This window comes from Arvicola amphibius, chromosome 13 (genome assembly GCF_903992535.2).
Source record: "Arvicola amphibius chromosome 13, mArvAmp1.2, whole genome shotgun sequence".
NCBI classification, from domain to species: domain Eukaryota; kingdom Metazoa; phylum Chordata; class Mammalia; order Rodentia; family Cricetidae; genus Arvicola; species Arvicola amphibius.
The window spans coordinates 72075822-72093508 of NC_052059.1; the positions used below are offsets into that span (position 1 = coordinate 72075822).

Here is a 17687-nt window from a genome sequence, read left to right on the forward strand (position 1 = left end):
CAACTTTAGGTCAGACTCTTATTTCTGAAGAATAGCCAATGAAATTAATCCTCAGGATCTGGATAATATTAAAAAAACTAAAGATTTTACTCAATCCATAAAGGAATGGAAATAATATATTTACATAAGAGGGTCTATGTGATAAAGGACAATCTTGGCACCTATACATTAGAAGGAGCAGAAACCATGTTATCAGTGGGCAAAGCAGCTAGGTGTGGGTTACCCTTGGTAGAAGTAACTCTCATTTTAGAAGGTTTTAGCATTTACTGGAGACCATAACTGTCCCTTAAAAAGCAGAGGTTGTGAAACGTGAGGGGCACTTTTGTGTCTTCCAAACACTGTCGTCAGGATCCAGTAGGGCTGAGTCAAAACTAGCTTGGGATACACACCGATCTTGCTTGAGAAATCACTGACTAAAATAAAATCACGTTTTTGCCTAATTTTCTAGAACGGGGGTAAGAGGGGAAGTTAAATAATACTGCAGGATGAAATTCTTCATTGTGTTGACTGAGAAGTTCCCAACTGGAGAAGTGGACTGCAGCCTGTGTCTAAGGCTGTGGAATTCATTTAGCCAACATTGTAGTTTTCTTCTAAGTTGCTTCTAAGGAAAACAAAACTAGCATATTTCCAGTGTTCTTCTGTAGCAACATTTAAGGAATGAACCCAACCAGCTGAATTCGCCATGTGTACGTGTATGGCAGGCTACCTCACACAGAAAATAAGCATGTTTTATTTGCTTTTAGATTATGCTTCTTTAAGAACAAAGAAAAGGGGAATATGCTAGATTAACCAGAACTCAGGTGTTTCAAAATCTTGAATCTATATGGGAAGTGATGTAATGAAGGTAGTTTTTATCACTTTTACCACTAAGTCTGTGACCAGAAAGGGGACACTTTAAAATGATGAATGGCTGTGAATATGCTCTACTTAGGAAACGGCCTTCTGAATGTTCTTAAGCAACTGTAATACATGTGATACAGAAGAAACTGATCCCATGCAGCTGGCTCTAACTCAGCCCGGATATGAGAATGTTCCATCAACAATCAAACTTAAAAAAAAATCAGTTTGTTGCTTTCATATTTTTATTGACATTATAGCCAAAGCTAGGGAAAGGACTTACTGGGCTCTATGAAATTAATAAGTACAGCAATTTAACTGTAAAGGAACACAGTCTGCTTGGCTGTTTTAGCAGAAATTATTAGAGACAAGGGACTCTTGGTATATGTTCCACTTTGAAAGACAAGACTGCACAGGAGGAATGTTGGACAGTCTAGGTATTGATGGTGAGACAAGGGATTGCGAAGAAATTCAACTGTGACAATTGTTTTTGAGGTAAAAGACAAGATATTTAAATTAGAGCTAGATAACCAATCTTAGTCAAATCGAATAGATATTTTGCATTTTGACTTAAAGCTGCAATCTAAGATTGGTTACTCAAGTAATTTCTATTTGATGCTGCAAAAGCTGCCTTTCTTATTAGATGAGGGCAGCATTAGCCATGCTACTGTGTCACCAGCACTCCAACAAGGACTGTAGGAGAGAGATGGGGAAAACAATGGGCCACAGGGTAAGAAAACTAAAGAAAATCAAGGGGGAATAGGAAGAGCAAACACTTATATCTTATCTTTCAGCCTTCCTCCATTTTCATGTCTAATGAGGCAAAATCACTGCATAAAGGATTTCCAAGCAAATGATGTAGAATGGAATGAGTCATAGACTGACTTCCCCAATGTTACAATAGATTGGTATAAATCATGACGAGAATGTTTGTCCTTCAGTAATGTTCTTCGTGTACACAGTACAACAAAGACATGTAAGTGCTTCAGTCGCATTTTGACAAGGTGGGACGTTTAGGAAAGGTGCCTATCACAGTGGCCTTAAAGGAGCTCCTCCAAATACAGGGCATACAGGTAAATCCAGCCATTTAAGCACAGAAAGACAAAAGGCTGAGACGAGAAGAACAGCAGTAGTGAAGCAGACACACTTGTCTCTGCTTGCTGAACTGACACGAGACTTTGAGGCTAACTAGGTTACAGTGGTATTAGATAAAGCTTTACTAAAACATGAAAATGGCAAGGTTTTGCTTAATTTTCTCTTTTACTACTTTAATTTGTTTAAAAGCACAAACACTTGTCCTGCAATAACTTCCTATAAGCAAAAGTAGTGTTCCCTTTTATTATCTTAATGAAGTATTTGCCCCTTTGATGCAAATGATGTTGACTGTCTATCTAGCAGCTGATGGTGTATCTACTGCAGCAAGGTCCTTGTAAATCAAAATCTGAGCTTTACATAAAAATCTTATTTATAAAAAATAGAATACCAAGTACAGTGAGAATGGAGCACGGAGCAGCAGTGCTCCTTGCCAGGGCCATGTGAAAGTGGCTTTTGCTACAGTGCTTGCTTAATGGCACAAGTGAAAGGCTGAGTAAGGCGAACACTGGAAGAGGCAGTTTTCTGTAAACTTCGTGGGGTGGGGTGATCTCCTCTGGTGGGACAGACACTGATTTAGATGGCTAAGATCAGAAGGTGTGACACTTCGTTGCACCCGACGCACACCAGTTCTGCTGGTGGAGGAGACCACAGCACTGGCTTTAGGAGAGAGGCTGAGGCAGCCCTCTGCCTTTACTGTTACAATGTGCGGCACTCAGCTGGTAGCCCCCTTGGAAGAAATCTAAATCTTTTCCTAAGTGAAAAGATACAAAATAAGCTAAGTCTTTAGAAAACTTCCTTAGCTTAAAGCTCCTTAAGAACCCTACATTGATACTAAGCAACTCTGTTAGCAGCGTAGCCGGACACAAATGCTTTATATGTATTCCCACCCACTGGGTACCTAAGAGTAATAAATTGTAATGACACTTGAAAACAAACATCTTGAGGAATTTTGGCTTCTTCTCATGTCCTCACTTGAAACTTCCCAGCTTTTGTGACATATTTGACTCCTTTAAATGGCTTATATTTCTCCCCATACATGTCCAAGCGGTTCACTTTTAAGCCTGTGTCAAAAAGAATGAAACAAATCATTACTATTTTTTAGCAGTGAACACTGATCCCTAGAGGTGACACTGCACAGTGCTCCATCCATCATTTTGGAAGCAATGCCCTTTTTCTATCATCCATGCATTATACTCTGGCCAGAAAAATGCTTGTGAATCTAGCTAACTCTACTTTCTGTGAACACAAAGGACGGCCTCTCTGGGGCACGTGTGATGGAAGACTGAAATGAGCCGTCCTCCCAAATTCTGGTGCCTGGAGGCCGGCACCACAGCAGGTAAACCGGAGTTGCTGCTCTTCCTAGGGTAGAACTGTCTCTTCCACACTCCTGGTTCCAGTTTCTCCTAGCCACACAGCAAACTTGGCTTTACCTGAAATAGCAAGCTGCTGGATCTTGAACTGTATGTTGAGGCTGGGGTTCTCTTCTGGCTTGGGAGCACCTGACTGCAAATTTACCAGTCCTTTAAGACTTGGGAGCTTCTGTGGAGCAATTTTCCCCACATCCCATACTAGTACCTTAAAAAGACAAGAGAAAAAAAATCTTAACCACGTCTTAAAGACATGCTCAGGTTAATAGACGCTGTAAGCTTCTACACAAAATAAAGCAGTGTCTTAGAAAACAGGAGGCGCCTGGAATAGACAACTGACTTATGTTACTATCATTAAACTTTCAGCCACAGACTCCTTTGTTAAGTGAAATTACCTGTGTGGAAATTGAGTAATAGATAGAAGCATGGCTGCAGTTGGAGCGGAGGACCAGGATGTGGAACTCCTCTGCTTAGACTTCGATGATCCCTGGGAAGGTTCTTGAATTCTTAATGTGAGATGTTCATTTTTAAATTTTTACTTTTATTTATATGTACATGTGTGTCTATATGGGGCTGCACATATGCACACAAGAGTCCACGGAGACCAGGAGAGGGTGTGGATCCCCTGAAGTAGGTTACAGATAGTTGTGTAGCTCCAGTGTGGTTACTGGGAACCACATCTGCGTGTTCTACAACAGCAGTTTATGTTCTTAGACACTGAGCCATCTCCTCAGTCCAAGGTTAGAAGATCTAATGCTCTGTGTGGTGGCAAACACCTTTATTTCAGCACTCAGAGGGCAGAGGCAGGTGGATCCCTATGAGTCTAGGTCAACGTGGTTTACATAGTGAAGTCCAGGACAGCCAGGACTACAATGAGAGAGAGAGGGGAAAAAAAACCAGAAAACTAAAATCAAGACAAAACAACCACAAAAAACGCTCTATGAAATTATGCAAAATTACACTTTCTCAGCTATGTGTGGTAGCACATGCTTTTAATGTAGAACTCTTGAGTTCTAGGCCAGCCTGGGCTAAATAGTAAGATTCTCCCATCTCAAACAAAACAAACCTCATTTATCAAGCACTCAATTTTTTGTTGAAAACATCACATTTTGCTATGGAAGCAAAGCAGCTGAGAGAAAATCATCTTTTACTGTCCTCTGAAAGCCTTTAACTAGAGGCAAGGTAAGGACACTGCGTTCCTTCTGCTACGTCCTCCACACCCCACCACAAACCGCAGAATACTCGCTCACTCTTGACTTGAAGTGGCTGTACCTTGGTTACTGGATCAAATGTATAGCTGCCTTGTGTTGGTGTCAGGTTCATGTTCAGCACAACTTTTGGCATGTGAACAGTCACTGTGATTCCTTCAATAGTTTTTCCCATATTCTGTTTTGGTCCAATCGTTACATCAAATCTGCCACAAGAGCTGTTTTCCTTAAAACTGATACTGTGTTTCACATACACTGGTATTGCCACTAGACTAAAAGAGACAGAGAGACATACAAAAGTACTTATGTACAGGTATGTACACAATGAAAGTGTTCCATGCTGTCTATAACTGTGCCGCAGGGCCACATACCCTAGCAAAGTGCAGCCTTTGCACTGGGTTGTTGAGGACAGCACAGCGTTCTGTGCCACTGTGCTAGGACTGTGTGGATTGATAGCTAATATGTAAGGCAAAGCAGAAATCTGGTTTAAATACAGTATAAACAACTGGGCTTGTAGAGGGCTACACTGGGGGGGAGGGACAGCGCACAGGAGCGCATTAAAAGAATTTGAAGTGCTAAGAAATAATTTCTCAGAAAAAAACCTTCAGTTTTTTTTACCCAAATGCTTTCTGATAGTCTAAAGGGACAACTTAGCTGACAATGTTAAACTGTGTAAAACTCAATAATCCCAGCACTCAGGAGGCTGAAGCAGAGGATCCAGAGTTTGAGGCCCTATCCCCAAACTCAATGTGAAGCAGGTAGCGGAGGGATATCTTAGGGTGTGGCTGTCTTGTTAGTTTACAGACCATGGCAGGATTAAGGCACCAAAGTCATGGTTTACCGAGAACATGCATAATCCAAAAGGTTGTTTTCAGTTACAGATTTTAACCTCTCCCTCACTACTACCCTTTTAGGTTCAGAAACACTGTTATCACCGGCTCTCACTAGGTCTCCAGGTGAGCCGTGATAAACTCGAGAACTAGGCTGTACAAATGAATCAAGAGCACAGTGTTCTACTCAAACCGCTGGGCTGTGATGGCATATTTACTTCTGTGAGCTGACACGGTATGATATGAGTCGGAAATTCCCATCCGGAGGAATAAATGACAAAACTCTTTCTGATTCCCAACGTTTGAACCGGATGCACGGGTGGAAGCTGACATCATCTAGAAGTCTTGGATTCTGTCAGGAAAAGAAAAACCTTATGTACAGAGTATAAGAAGTATGACAACAGTATTTACATATTATGATAAATTAATATGCTCCCTAAGTCATAAAAGCAGTGTATAAATTTATTTTGATAACATCAAAATAGTTTTATATACATTATTTGAACTTTATAAACCATGGGGAGGAAAAGCAAGTAGCATTATCTACATTGCACAGATGAAAACTGAAGTTGAAGAAAGTAGAGAAATGGTACCTGAGACAGAACCAGAACACATTTCTCCTAGATGTTTTTAGCAGTGTGTCATGCTAAATCTATACGATGCAAAATATTAATGCTCCTTTACATAAGCAGAGTAAATACCTGGTAAAAATGACAGTGGAGATCCAAAAGCTAGACAGCAAATCCTGAGCCACTTCTAGCACACTCTAATTAAAGACCTCCCTTCGACCTTTCCATAAGGCAATGTTCAGTGATCAGCTCCTGTCTGCAAAGCTGTGCTAGGAATATTTTGAGACAGCCCTCTGTAACGTAACCTAAATAAACTCCAGGGCTGGGGAGATGGCTTAACAGGTAGAGGTGCTTGCTGGGGACCTCAGTTTGATTCTTAGGATCCATATGGTGGAAGGAGAAAATAAATTCCTGCAAGTTGTCCTCTGACCTCCACATGTGTGCCCTGGTAAATACAAGCCAACTCAAGCACACACAAATACAAAATCAACAACTTCAGCTACAATTTTCCCTCAGGAACTATCACATCACTTAGCACTTCAAATGTACTAGGCATGTAAGGGACTACAGAGCAGATCAACCTTACCATGAAAGAGAGCGAGAGATCAGGCATTCCAGAGAGCTTAATGCAAGCATCAATGACCCCTTGAATTTCTGCGAAGACTGTAGATCCTAGAGAAGGAAATGAAAGCAGATAACCTTAATGGAGTCTGGCTCTTCTCTCTAGTCCTCACTGTAGCTGGAGTTCTGGAGACACATTCTGGGCGTGAGAAATAGTAGTACTTCTGACAGCATTTCTCACTGGCTCCATCTAACCGGCTAGAGTATAATTCTAAGGAGTTAAAAGAAATTCTTTAGAGAGTCAAGATTATTTGGACTGACGTTTAAAATATTTTAACATAATTTAAAAATGAAGCAGTTTCCTCATGAAATAGACTAAGCTTTAGGCTACTTTTTAAGGAACAGGGGTCATGATTTATTATTTTGTATGCCTGAAGGTTATAATGGAAAGAAGACAAGGTAATAAAGGGTTTCTCTGTAGCTTTGGAGCCTGTCATGGATCTAGCTCTGTAGACCAGACTGGCCTTGAACTGACAAGAGATCCACCTGCTTCTGCCTCCTGAGTGTTAAAAGCAACCAGAAGCAGCTTTTGGCTGAAGCACTGTACATGTAGCAGGGAGCAGCACAGGGACCACAGCTACGTGATACCTGTCAGATGAGAAAGCTGCAAGAGGGGCTCACAAACACCTGGCATTACCTCAGTCAGTGGTTGTGATAATTATAATGTAACCTTTGGGCAGAATAAATAGATTTATAAATCGTTAGAAAAATGAATAATTTTCTGCTTAAAATCACCCTGCCGAGGGATTTCGGTTTTCAGTTCAACTTGTGTCAACTGAATTGTTTCTTCCCCAGAGGACCAGATGCACACAATTACCTGATTTATCTATAATTGCATCTATTTCTTCAACTACATCAAAATAGGCTTCATTGTTTGTGTACTTTACTCCTGCTCGACGCCATGGGATGTTGGATAGCTGCCCGGTGGGGAGTGTGTCCCCAACATTACTACTGCCTAGAAATTAGAAAAGAAAGCAAAGTGTGATGTGTATTACAGTCATCAGAAAACGATGGAAAAAGGATGCTTTAGCGTCTGCTTTGCATTTGGATTTTCCTTCACTGCAGTTGAGGACTCTAGAACTGCTAAGGACATATCCGTGCAAGAGGACAGATATGGGTCATGTCCTGTCTACCTGTTAGACCAAGATAAATGCATTCACTCATATTTTGCTTTCTCTGTGTTAGCAGTAACCCAAGCTAATTCTAATGGCTCAACAACAGAACCTTGTACTGCTGCCAGCAATGAAAAAGAGACTTGGCTGCTGAACAACCTAGTGGGAAGTCTTCACTGAGAATACACAGTTCAAACCTACTTTCTTTCTGACAAAAGCTAAAAATTCTGATTAGCCGTAGGAACAAGTATTCCCCTGCCTCAGCTTCCCACGTCATACTCAGCCCAATCTCACCTAAGTGTGTGTTTTCAATGTCCAATTACAAAAGCTCTACTTCTGTTAGAGGAGCAGATACAACCCAGCCTTCCACTTTAAGTGTATTTTCCTCGTACATGCTCTCATTTATCCACTTCTGCAATCTACTGATTCTGCAGAGCCCTGTGTTAGGGTCACCTGGTAGTTCAAGAGAGATTACTTCATCCACTGAACCATTCTTTGGTCTGTGTACACATGTGTGGTACTAGGAAACAGAATCATAAGCATACTCTACTAAGGGAGTATAGCCGAGGTGTATTATATTTTCTCACTTTGTACCCCAGGCTAGCCATGAACTCATATTTGTTCTCCTTTAGCTGCCCCAGTAGCTGGGATTACAGGTATGCAGCACCACATCCATCCTGAACCATTCTATTAAGCTTTTTCAATCCATGCTATAGTTTTATATTATACATTAGTCATTTTTTTGAAAGTTAAATAATACGAAGTGGCGCTGGAAAGATAGCTCAGTAGATAGAAGTGCTCGCTATGGAAAAATGAAGGCCTGAGTCCAGATCCCAGCCCCACATAAATGATGGGGTGGCTGTGCACACACCTATGTTCCAAGCATTGTGGGGGTCAATACAGGATGGCTGGGGCTTGCTGGCAACCAGTCTAGCTTCAGGTTCAGTGAGAGACTTTGTCTCAAAAAAAGGAACCAGGTGACAGCGATAGAGCAGGACATCTAATGTCCTATGCACACTCAACACACACACACATATAGATCTAAAAATATATAAAGCAAAAATAAAGATGTTTTAGCTAGAGATAACCAATGTATACATTTTAGATTTTTTCGTTTTGTTTTTCAAGATAGGGTTTCTCTGTGTAATGGTGCTGGCTGCCCTGGAACTCACTCTGTAGACCAGGCTAGCCTCGAACTCAGATCCGTCTGCTTCTGCCTCCCGAGTGCTGGATTAAAAAAGCCACCATTACTGACTTGCCATTTTAGGATTTTTATCTTTGTAAATAAATAAATAAATAAATATATATATATATATATATATATCTGTATACATACACACACACACACAGAAACAAAAAATAAAGACAAATATCTATATCTATATCTATAGATATATATATATATATATATCTTTTATGAGTTTGTGCTGTTTTTCTATTTTGTCCTGTTTTCTTTTCCCCACTTAATAATATGAGTGTTTTCCAGTGTCTCACTACAATATCCCTGAAGTATGAAATTGCTCTTTAAATCTTTAGCTATTTTAACTATTTTCCCCAGGGTAAAGAGATGCTGAGTGTGGACAGTGTAGTTGGAGTGGCACGTAACATTCCTCCAGAAGACTTCTTTTTTAATTTTGGACACAGTCCCATTATATAGCTCTGACCTAGGACTCTCTTTGTAGACCAGGCTGGCCTCGAATTCATAGAGATACACCTGCCTCTATTTCCTGAATGCTGGGATTAAAGGCTTCTGCCCCAAGCCCACTCTTTCCAGAAGATTTTTAAAATCTCAAGAGATTATTTGAGTATATATAATTTCAAGGTATGTTTCAGAAATAAAATTCAATTGGAAGCTTGTAAAAAAAAGCAGAAAGCCTACTATGTATGAATTCTACAAACTAATTTTCTACTTACTTTATTAGTTTTCCTTGTTTGAAATACTGGGCATTGAACCCAGTAATAGGCAAATGCTACCACTGAGCTATACTCTGGCTCTAAAAGTTCTTTGTCATACAAATTAGGCCTCTCTTAATAAAAGAAACATATTTCTCACTCTGTACCCCAGATAGGTCTTGAACTTAGCAACTCGCTAGTGAGCCTCCTAAATGCATATGATTACACATGAGCTACACCTGACCTCACATATATCTGCTTTTGTTATTGCTCTTGCTCTCTCTCAAAACAAAAGGTGGGCTGGTCAGATGTGTGTCAGTGGGTAAAGGCTTTTGCTGCCATGCCTGAAGACTTGATTGAATTGAGAGACAGAGAGAGATAGAGAGAGAGAGAGAGAGAGAGGGGAGAGAAGACAGAGAGAAAATAAAAAATACATTCATTTTAACATTATTGGTAATTTTAATTTTGGTCTAATCAAACCCTAATAGTCTGTCATATGAACAAAATGGCTGTTTATAAAGTTTAGATGGATCAGTTCTAGCAGACTGTCTCATCTTTCATACCTGTGATAGAATTGACGACGGAACGTAGAATTGTTGGTGGTTTAATTAGTTCTTTCAAAATGTTAGATTCAGTAGCCAGTGGGAATCCATTGTCTAACATTTCTTCCAAGAGCTCATACACTATGACCACATTATCCTTAATTGCAGCCTCTGAACACTCACCAAAGTAGTCCTAAAAAATAATCAGAATGTTGAACAGAAAGCATGAAGAAAAGCTTGCTTTTCCTTATAATATCCTTTCTTCTGAAGGATAAACAGTAGCTTAACTCATGGTTTGAGACCTTAGAAATATACAGAAATAAACAATTCTCTAAGGAAAGCCTAACATTTCTTTTCAATATTTTCTAACTGTATTTATATTGAATTGATTCCTATTATATGTCATGCTAGAAAGTACTGAAATGTGAGCTATAAATTTCATTAGCCCTAATAAACCCACTCCTAAGCACATATAAAGCTTAAGCCATTTGATTTATTTATCAAAACAAGAGAAAATTGAAAATGTAAATATAGAAGAGCTTATGATCAATAAATCTTTGTGATGATCCAGAGAATTCTAAGTGGAGGACACTCTGTTTCCTCATGGTATAGTTTGCCACACACATACAAACCACAGACAGAGCAGCAATGTGTGTGACTGCACACTCTCTAAGTGCTTATGAGACTAGGTTTGGAGAGAAAAGCCACACTGTACACATCAGAAACTTAGGTGACAAACATAAGCACGTCTCCCCTTGAATTTTTCTGGGTGATTTAGTTACAACAGTTTGATGGCTACAAACCTGAAAAGTGTCAGCAACTCGATGCAGAAACTCAATTACAAAGAGAGGTGGCACTTCCGTCTGTATGACAGACACAAAGAAGAGCTTATCCCGGTAGATACTAATGAGGTAGTGGTGAGGTGTTGAAATGACAGGTGGGACATTTTCAACATCCGCAGCTTTCTCCTGAGCTTCAAAGAAATAGTCACAGACAGACTGGCTTACCACGCTCTTCCAGTGTTTTTCTAGAAATATGTCGCCAGAGCAGTTGATGAGAAATAGACTGTGGATCATTTTCTGTGAAGGAAAAAAGGGGCTTATACTTACTGCACATTGAAATGCACAGTTGTAGTAGATGGTAATAAACTCAGAGACTCACCATTGGACAATGTCTAGAGATGTCTTTGTCACACCCACCCCTCAAGACTCAGGGAGCTAAGGAGAAGAGGAGACAAAAATTCGAAGAACCAGAAATGGTGGACAACTCCAAGGTCACAGCATCTTCCAGACACACCAGAGCTGATGCACATAGGAGCTCACAGAAACTGACATACCACACAAAGACCTCCACAAACTCAAACCAGATAAAAATCACAGCGTGGAGAAAGCGAAGTAGACACCAAGTCCCACCCCTAAGCAAGAAGCTACTTGCAACTGATACCTGCCAGGAAAGGGAAAAATCAATTTTCTCCAACAGAGTATCACTGGGTTTATCAACCACACTCTAGGGTAGGTCCCATGCACAGGCATATCTGGTCAACACAAGAAGGACTCCACTTTGTGTGTGTGCACTTTTTTTGTCTTGTTATTTTTTTGTTTTACTGTGTTTTTATTTGTTTTCTTTCCTCTTCCTCCTCCCCTTTTTTTGGAAAGAGAGAACATGAAGTTGTGTGGGTAGGGATATATGGGGAAGACAAAGAATATGTATGAATATATATTGTATGAAAATATATTGTATGAAAAATCCTTGTCATATTGTGCTGACATAAAAAACAGAGAAAGCAATGTAAGTAAATGTAAGGCAATTGCGGATCAGTATCTCCCATGAACACAGATGGAAAAGTCTTAATATTAGAAAGCTAAATTCAGCAACAAATTTTAAATGTATAGTTAATTCCAAGAGTGCAAGTTTGGTTGAACACAGGACAGTTAATCAATGTAATATAAAGTGCTGGTTAATTCTGCCGACTTGACACAGCTACATAAATCTGGAAGAGGAAATCTCGGTTGAGGAACTATTCCATCAGACTGTCCTTCTGTGGGCTTATCTGTTGGCCATTTTCTTGACTACTGACTGATGTAAGAGGACACAGCCCACTGCGGGTAGTACTAACCCATCGCAGGTGGTTCTATAAGAAGCCGAGCAAGCCACTAAGTAGTTTTCCTACCAGTTCTGCCCTGACTTCCCTCAATGAACAACTATGATCAGGATGTGAAAGCCAAATAAATCCCTTCTTTCCCAAGTTGCTTTTGACCACGGTATTTTTCATGTATGTTACATAACAAGTTTGAGGTTTGTATGGGACATATGACACCTTTTCTTAAAAACGTAAAAAAAACAAATTAACAGTAGAAACATATTTGTCAAATGTGCAACATGGGGACAACTGAAAACTGCCTAACTGCTTTATCTTCATTGTATATGATGACAAATGTTGAACAATTACTTTAGTTATCACAGTGCCAGATAGAAGATCTGAACAGCTGAATTCTGAGCTCCTGCTCTTAACTTGCTTCTTATACACTAATTATAGGCACATATTTGAACACAGTGCCAATTAGGTTTTCAGCAGCTAAGGAAATAGTCTTTGTTTGTGTTGTCCAATATGGTAATCATTGAATACATGTACTGCTGTGTACTAGATATGTAGCTAACATGAAGTCCCGGCACTTGAGAAGTGGAGGCAGGAAGATTAGGGGTTCAAGGCCAGCCTGGACTATAAACACAGGCAATTGAAGTCACTTCATGATATATGAGATCCTGTCTCAAAAAAGAAATGCAACAAAAATGTAGCAAAGACAACTAAGGTACAGAAATATTAACTATTTTTTGAGATAGTCTCACTATGTAGTCCAGTATAGCTTGGAAATTGCAAACTTGGAATTTGTAAATTGCAAAATTTGCTACCTTTTAAAGCTAATTTGAATTAATTTAAACACCCACTTCTGGTTGTGATACTAGATAGTAGTGCTATTTTGACTTAAGAGGAAGAGTTGACGCTTCCATATAGAAACCAAACATGTTCTAGTTTTTGTGCTGAGAGTTTAATAGATTACAGTATAAATAAGTGACCCAGGTTATTTCAAACCACTAGCCTTATGGAACACAGCACACTGAAGTATCACAACACTCCCTAAGAGGGCTGCTTGTTTTTGACTAGTTTTTTTTTTTTTTATTTTTATTTTTATTTTAGATCTAGATTTCCACTCATTTTCTTAAGCTGGTGAAAAATTCTTTCCAGGAAAGTTTCCACCAAGTTGTGTTTACTGGCAGCAGTTCGGGTTTCGGAACACAGGGCTGTCAGACCAACCACTGGATTTATTGTTGTTAATCCTTTGTGCGAGATGAGAGAATAACGTTTCCAACACTCAACAGCACTTGGCTCGAAACCCATCTGAGCCAGGCTGTGGTGGCGCACGCCTTTAATCCCAGCACTTGGGTGGCAGGGGCTGGCGGATCTCTGTGAGGTCTACAGAGTGAGTTCCAGGACAGGCTCCAAAGCTACACCGAGAAATCCTGTCTTGAAAAACAAAAGATCCAAAGAAAAGAAAATCTTAACTATCTACACTAGGAAAGGGGACTTTAGTTTACCTCTTCATATTATGACCAATTGCCTAAAGCATATAATGATCAAGCAACACCATATGGAGCAGAAAAATTAGCTCATTTCTTTATCACTTATGCATTTAGTTGCTATTTTGTTACTTATTTTATTGATTTTTCTTAGAAAACTACAAAGGAACCACCACAACCATTTTTTGTGTGTGTGACTTTTGAATCACAAAACACTCCCATCAGAATTTTGATTGTAGCTTAACTGCTGCTTCATGAATCCTCTTTACTAAATGTGCATTCATCCTAAGGTCTTACGAGTAATACAATTACAATAGTTAAAATAGCTTTGGAATCGAGTGTCTAAAACATAAACTGTTTTCTTTTTAGATACGGTCTTATGCTGCTGAACTCATGGGGCTAAGCAATCCTGCCTCAGCCTCAAGCAACAGGAACAAAGTCATGCACTGCACTGGACGCTCCTCCTGCACCAAGCATAATGGAAGCACAGAATGGCCGATCTCTAGAGCAGGAACGGGGATGGGGGATGGTAAGGTCAGCAAAGTGCCTGCCATGTAAGCGTGAGAACCTCTGCATCCCCAGCACCATTATAAAAACAGGAGGTGGTGGTGTAACCCTAACAGTGGAGTAGAGGGTGGGGGTGGAGGGGTTGGAGACAGATCTCTGAGCTTTCTGGCTAGACACAGTTAAGAGACAAGTGATAATGGGACTGGATAGCTTGGAAGTTCTGAGCACTGGGTGCACCTTCAGAGGATCAGAGTCTGACTCCCAGCACTCACACCTAGCGGTCCTCAACCCCCCTAATGCCGCCACCCTTTAATATAGTTCCTTATAGTGTGCTGACGCCAACCATAAAATTATTTTGTTGCTACTTCATATCTGTAATTTTGCTACAGTTATGAATCATAGTGTAAATATCTGTGTTTTTCAATGGTCTTGACGACCTTCCTCAAGAGGGTTGCAACTCATAGGTTGAGAACCACAGCTTACAAACCGTCTATAACTCTAGTGCCCATGGGTCCAGTGCCGCCCTCTTCTGGCTTTTTCAGATACTGCACTCACAAGGTACACTATATAAATTCTCTCTCTCTCACACACACACACACACACACACACACACACACACACACACACACACGAGATGAGCAACAGTAGGAGCCCATATTAGAAGGTTAACAAGATGGAGTAAAATGAACAGGTTTTGAGCAAAAATGTATTTAAGTTTGGGTATGTTGTGTAGAAATAAGATGAAAGCTGACATAATAAGCCCTAACCATACATGATTTGACCCAATTTGTAATATATTTGTTTCAAATAAGTATATTATTCAATCACTGTATATAGGTCTGATGATTCAAAGAGACTGGTATGTTGTTAATGGAAATTACAAATATAAAGAATTATATCCAAAAAATTATGTACATAGTAAGAAACATACATGAAAGAATAGACCAGTATTTGAGTAGCATGTGAGTCAAGGAAGTGGAACTAAGAAGAGACTAAGATGCAGGCGAAGGGGAAGGGTTGTGGGAGATATGCAGGGACTGAAGTAGAGCAATGGTACAAAGAGGTCAAGCTGTGTTTTTCTTTGGGTTGGAGAGGTGGCTCAGTTGGTTAAGAGCAGCAACAGAAGACTGATCAGATTCTGGCTGGGCGAGGTGGCACACACCTTTAATTCCAGTACTGGGAAGGCAGAGGCCGGCCTAGTGGACAAAGTGAGGTCCAGGGTTACACAGAGAAACCCGTCTTGAAAAACAAAAGAGCCAGATTCAGTTCCCAGCACTGTCTATGTCAGGCAGGTCTTAACCACCCTTGCTCTCCATGGACACTGCATTCATTTGCATATACCCACGTGTAAATGCACACACAATTAAAAGTCATACAAAGAAATCTCAAAAAAATGTTTTACAATTTCCTTTTCCTTACCGAGGATCTTTTAAAACGCTAATCTCTTATCCTTTGTTCTTACAAACTGTTTTTAGAAGATTTTTTTCATTAATTTAAATGTGTATTATATATGTGTTGGTTTGTGCATGTAAGCGCAGTGCCCAGAAAGGCCAGAAGAGGGCAGTGGATCTCCTGAAGTTGGAGATACAGGGGCATGGGACTGAAAGCTTTCAGAGGACCAGACTTGGTTCTCAACACCCACCTATCCCAGGCAGCTCACAACCCATTTTTTAAAAAATTAAATTTTGTTTTTATATGTATACATTTCTGTGAGTATATGCCATATAAGTGCAGGTGTCTTCAGGGGCCACATCCTCTGGAGTTATAGGTAGTTGTGAGCCAGCCGTTGTGGATGATGGGAACTGAACTTGGGTTTTCTGCAAGAACAGCAGGTGCTCCTCAGTGAGCCAGCTCTTCAGCATCTTCCCCCTAGTCACATAAATCTAGAAGAAAAGATCCTCTGGGACTGGAGTTAAAGACAACTGTTACCCACTATGTGAGTGCTGGAAATTGAACTTAGGTCCTCTGAAAGTACAGGCAATGCTCTTAACTGGTGAGCCATCTCCTGCTCCCAGAAGTAGTTTTTTTAAATTTTATCCATGCCAAGAATATATGATTTAAGGTCAAGAGGACATTGGCGATCTTTGCTAGGGTGATTTTTAATGGTGGCTCTGTAGGATGTTGAAAAGGAGAAATTGCAATGCAGTGCTTAGATAGAAGTAGCAAGTAGGTAAAAACAAAGATAAAGAGATTGAGATAGCTCATCAGGAATGCGTCTGCTGCCAAGCTCAAGGACTTGAGTTTTATTCCTACGAAACCTCATGAAGGAGAGAAGTGAGGCCCACAGTTATCCTCTGACTTCTACATGTGTACTGTGTGTACTGTGGCATGTAACACACATAGAACAGAAAAACAGGTAAATGAAGCAGAAGATTATGGCACTGGGAAGGTAGGTGGAAGAACTTGTCCTCTCTAAGAAAAAGAGACATTTTCGTCTTTCAATAGAAAGGAAGGAGATTTGTATATATTTGGTTGCAGGAAATTCCTTTTTCTCCTGTGTAATGTGTTTCCAAGTGAAAACCCCAAATGCCAGAAAACAAACAAACAAAAGAAAAAAAATCCACTTCTTTTCCTGTGAGAACGCCGTATTTTACAGTGACCCAACTTCTCGACCAGGAAGTCAAAGCCTCAGGATCAAACAAATCCATGACAGTCAATCAGCCTGCCATCCCTACGTTCCCGCACCCCAGACCACTTTTTCAGTTTCCAGCCTGTCACCTATCTCGTGGGAAGCTGCAACACCCTTCTCACTGATTCCCCATCCCCGGGATCGCTCACCCAGACGCCACCCTCTAAACAGGACCTTCTCCTAGGTTCATCAGGGGCTTTGCCCTCCAAGGCCAAACCTGGTGGTTGGCGAATTCAAGTCGTCGGCACTCCACCTCACTGTAGATGACAAGACCCTTTTTCCCGCGCCTGGGGACCAGAGTTCGAGAACCCTCCTTTCCGGCCCAGCTGGCTAGAAAGCCCGGAAGGCCGGGCGCAGGGGAGGCCCGGCCCTGGTCCACAGCAGCAAGGACGCTCCTGGAGCCCAGGCTAGTGTCTCGAGCCCGAGCTATGCAGTCCGCTCCCCGGCTTTTGAGCGGTCTCCAGCCCGTAGACTCACCGCGTTCACTCACCCTGACACCAGGGCGAGTCAGTGATTCGGTGCCGGGTCCTCTCTGGACCGAAGCTGAAGCAGCAGAGAAAGCGGCGAGGACCCCGCGCTTGGAGTGCCCAACAGACTGCCTGACTAGCAGCCTCAGAGACGCCAAGGAAGTCAGCAGGACTAGGAAGATATAAGGGGCGAAAAGGCGCTCAGTGAGATAAACGGTGTCTCCAGAGGTTTGGATCTGAATCGTCTACATCACTCAGGGTCTGGAAGAGCAGGGAGGTCGGCACTCCCTGAGCGCAGGCACGCGCCCGCAGCCTAACTCCGTTCGGGGTCCCTTTCCGTAGTAATCGAGGTCCTGGAGGGACGGGACATCAGATGTGCGTACAGCCAATGGTTTTGGACTAGAGTCGCGGATTGGGCGGGGCTAAGAGGGGCG

General features: G+C 41.1%; 1 protein-coding gene across 3 annotated transcripts; it reads right to left on the reverse strand.

The window, feature by feature from the left end:
* Positions 1 to 1818: 1818 nt before the first annotated feature.
* On the reverse strand, positions 1819 to 17608 carry Ap3m1 (adaptor related protein complex 3 subunit mu 1). Of its 3 annotated transcripts, none has more exons than XM_038309592.1 (9): positions 17277 to 17608; positions 11082 to 11153; positions 10096 to 10267; positions 7345 to 7482; positions 6493 to 6578; positions 5556 to 5689; positions 4572 to 4779; positions 3363 to 3507; positions 1819 to 2993 (listed from the first exon to the last, which is right to left on the reverse strand). In XM_038309592.1, exons 2-9 carry the CDS (start codon positions 11148 to 11150, stop codon positions 2893 to 2895), a joined length of 1053 nt encoding a protein of 350 aa, XP_038165520.1. In that variant the 5' UTR covers positions 11151 to 11153; positions 17277 to 17608; the 3' UTR covers positions 1819 to 2892. The 3 variants fall into 3 exon arrangements, with proteins under 3 accessions (XP_038165520.1, XP_038165518.1, XP_038165519.1); XM_038309590.1 differs by having other exon boundaries at positions 10878 to 11153; positions 17277 to 17607; XM_038309591.1 differs by lacking the exon at positions 17277 to 17608 and adding an exon at positions 17004 to 17270 and having other exon boundaries at positions 10878 to 11153.
* Positions 17609 to 17687: the final 79 nt, after the last annotated feature.

Bases quoted from the DNA above. Each gene is read 5' to 3' on its own strand.
- Ap3m1 (XM_038309590.1), bottom strand. From the start codon at position 11,150: ATGATCCACAGTCTATTTCTCATCAACTGCTCTGGCGACATATTTCTA. The intron at 7,483-10,095 runs GTATGAAAGATG...TCTAATTTCTAG, and splicing joins CGTCGTCAATTCTATCACAG to GCAGTAGTAATGTTGGGGAC. The intron at 5,690-6,492 runs GTAAGGTTGATC...TTTTCCTGACAG, and splicing joins ATCTCTCGCTCTCTTTCATG to AATCCAAGACTTCTAGATGA.